A 2,739-nucleotide genomic window follows, 5' to 3' on the forward strand; every position below is an offset into this window, starting at 1 on the left:
TAGTTCACTCCCTCAAGGAAAGCCATTTGCAGAGGATCCCCACAAAGGTTATTTCTTTCAATACATTAGATGTGGTTTGATTCTAATCAATAGTGAGTCTCAAGAGACATCAAAGAACAACTACATATGTTGCCTCAATGACAAAACAAGAAGTTGCATGAAAGTTGAGAAAGACTACTCTATATCAGCTTCACAAAACAACTTGACTATTAAGAAGGAAACTCTTTGTAAAACTTGCGCACCTATTTTAGCTGCAAGAAATAGCATAGAACACAGTGCCAAATATATTGAGAGGGAGAAAAACAATTTCATTTTGATTTTGAATATTTATCTTCTGATCTCATCATCATGTCGTCTATCCAGTTCTGCAGAGACCTGCAAGATGATCATCCTTTCATGGCAGCCTTCTTCGCCTCTTCACTCAATCTGCCCACTCTACTTCTGAGGTCCTTGCCCTCGTCTTCTCGCATCAACCTCTTAACGCCCCTCTCTAGTTCCAACCTTCCCAGCTCAGGTGGAGGTTCCGCCGGATAATCGATATCTTGCGGAGTCACCAGCTCCAGCCCAACTTTCCATCTCTCCGTTACCATCCTGCAGTCCGTCCACTGATCCAGAAACCACGGCCACATAATCAGTGGCACTCCCATACTGACCCCCTCCAGCGCTGAGTTCCAGCCTCCATTTGTTAGAAACCCACCAACGGCCGGATGAGACAGCACCAGCACTTGCTGTGACCAAGGCACTATGCGTCCTTGATCCTTTACTTCCTCAAGATAGCCTGCTGGCAAGATTTGTGCCAAGCTTTCAGTATCCTTATAGCCTCTCACTACCCACAAAAAAGGCTGCTGGCTTGCCTTGAGCCCCAGGGCCATTTCGTGCTGTTGCGGTTTCCGAAGCATTCACTACTGAGCCCACCGACACATACAGAACAGTGTTTGGGGTGTGCGTATCCAACCAGGGAATGCAGTTATCCTCTTGCCAAAAGCTGGGTCCGGCCCGGGTATCATCATACTCGCCCCCGTCCATGAAAGCAGAAGGGAGCAATGGTCCTAGTGGGAATATGGGGGGAGCTGTAGTTTTTCAATGACGTCGTTTTCAAGGGCGTAGAACGTATTGCAGAGGATATATGCAGCTTTTGAAAGACTCTTATTGTTCTGTTCAATTAATCTGTAAAGCCAGCGTGTTAGCCATTCGAAGCCCGCATGATTGCGGAAGTGGGGAAGATCAATACCACGAAGGGCTGGTAGTCCAGGAACGGAAGAGCTTATAAGATCTGCGCTCCGTCTCTCGCAACCACGTTTCACTGCAGATTGAAACTAATTCAGTACTTACAAAAGGGAATGTACGCCTACACCGTTTCCATTCATCCACTTACAGAAAGTTCAAAGGAAACGGGAGAATTTATTCCCAGCAGTCAGTGAATTCACCGGCCCCAATCGATTCATCCATAAGACCGTCAACCACCAGCAACGGCGTCTGCAAGTATATTGCAAGTATAGATAGAGACTGCCGCCAGAAGAGGACCCTCGGAATGCCGTATTTGTCGGCGACATCTTGGCTCCATGGTAAGAAATAATCCACGATGATGCAAGTTACACGAGTTCCTCGAGAAGTGACCCGTGCGATGAGGCTATCGAAATTGCGATGTATGTTCTCTTGGAAGGCGTCAATGTGGCGCCAAATGTAGGAGCTGCGTTCCTGGACGAGATCGAGGGGAAATCCATCGGAGACAGACTCGAAGGAAATAGAAGGGGTGGGCGGAGGAGGAGGGGAGTTGGAGGCGATGGAAGTCGTATTCGGTGTAGACGAACGTGACGGAGAAGCCATGGGAGGCTACGAGAAGCTTGGCAAGCTGGAGCATGGGGCCTGTGGCGGGTAAGGGAAACACAACTGCGTGGGGAGGGGATGTGGCCATCGTCATAACCAACAAGCTTGCATTCTCACAATCAAACAGAGGCAACTTTAGACTGATAAAAACCACACCTCTTATTAGACGGTCACCAAGCATTACACGTCTACACCTGTATTAGCGATTCTCATATAATATGCACCTTGAGCGGCTAGAACTATCTTCCATAAGAATGGACACATGGTGTGTTAAATCCCCACTCGCCTATGCCTCAAAATCTGGCTTCTAGGCAAGACTACATAAACACCCCCGCTGTAAAGTTTAAGTATCCATTGCATGAGGTTGTGTGTTCGAGCCCCACCACCCAGAGACCTGTTGAATTTACCTCGTGAAGAAATTCTCCCCCCAAGCACTTAGGTATGGGGCCTTGCCCACCCAAATGTTGTCCCCCCAAGCACTTAGGTAGTGGGCCTTGCCCAGCCAAAGTTGTCCAATTTTGATAAGATTCGTGTGCTCAATTATGGCTCGACATGTGGCATCTTATGCCTATACTTTTAGGTGGGTGGGTAGGCAGAGCTTTGGTGTGTAAAAAGCCTTAGAGGCTGCCCACCCCTTGGCTACTCTGCCCTCCCACCCCTTGTCTACTCATGAACATAGTCAAGTGACAATTAGAAGGAGGCTTCTTGACTTAACAACCTCTTCTTCTAGACATAAGGACACATGCTTTGGTCAAAGATAATTAGCTTTTACTTAGTCATAGGAAGTTGGATGGACAAGTTGAAGCTAATAAATAAGTTAGAGTTGCCTTCGTGACCACATTGGCATCATCAATCACATATAATAACATAAAATAACCAAACTCAAACTATTGCTTCTAAGGATGGAACCAA

At 47.1% G+C, this 2,739-nt stretch overlaps 2 protein-coding genes across 2 annotated transcripts; both read right to left on the minus strand.

The window, feature by feature from the left end:
* Positions 1–386: 386 nt before the first annotated feature.
* On the minus strand, positions 387–1,026 carry LOC147906080 (UDP-glycosyltransferase 76C2-like). Its single transcript, XM_087385305.1, has 2 exons — positions 855–1,026; positions 387–778 (listed from the first exon to the last, which is right to left on the minus strand). Exons 1-2 carry the CDS (start codon positions 1,024–1,026, stop codon positions 387–389), a joined length of 564 nt encoding a protein of 187 aa, XP_087241431.1.
* Positions 1,027–1,049: 23 nt separating this feature from the next.
* Positions 1,050–1,827, minus strand: LOC147906081 (UDP-glycosyltransferase 86A1-like). Its single transcript, XM_087385371.1, has 2 exons — positions 1,428–1,827; positions 1,050–1,303 (listed from the first exon to the last, which is right to left on the minus strand). The coding sequence occupies exons 1-2, from the start codon at positions 1,825–1,827 to the stop codon at positions 1,050–1,052; spliced, it is 654 nt and encodes a 217-aa protein (XP_087241497.1).
* Between the last annotated feature and the right edge of the window lie 912 nt (positions 1,828–2,739).

The sequence above is a fragment of the Dipteris shenzhenensis genome, chromosome 1 (assembly GCF_047967505.1).
Source record: "Dipteris shenzhenensis isolate YYH24624 ecotype China chromosome 1, Dip_SZ_1.0, whole genome shotgun sequence".
Classification (NCBI taxonomy): domain Eukaryota; kingdom Viridiplantae; phylum Streptophyta; class Polypodiopsida; order Gleicheniales; family Dipteridaceae; genus Dipteris; species Dipteris shenzhenensis.

Bases quoted from the DNA above. Each gene is read 5' to 3' on its own strand.
- LOC147906080 (XM_087385305.1), bottom strand. From the start codon at position 1,026: ATGGACGGGGGCGAGTATGATGATACCCGGGCCGGACCCAGCTTTTGG. The intron at 779-854 runs GCAAGCCAGCAG...TCTTGCCAGCAG, and splicing joins AAATGGCCCTGGGGCTCAAG to GCTATCTTGAGGAAGTAAAG.
- LOC147906081 (XM_087385371.1), bottom strand. From the start codon at position 1,827: ATGGCTTCTCCGTCACGTTCGTCTACACCGAATACGACTTCCATCGCC. The intron at 1,304-1,427 runs GTGAATTCACTG...TTCAATCTGCAG, and splicing joins GGATGAATCGATTGGGGCCG to TGAAACGTGGTTGCGAGAGA.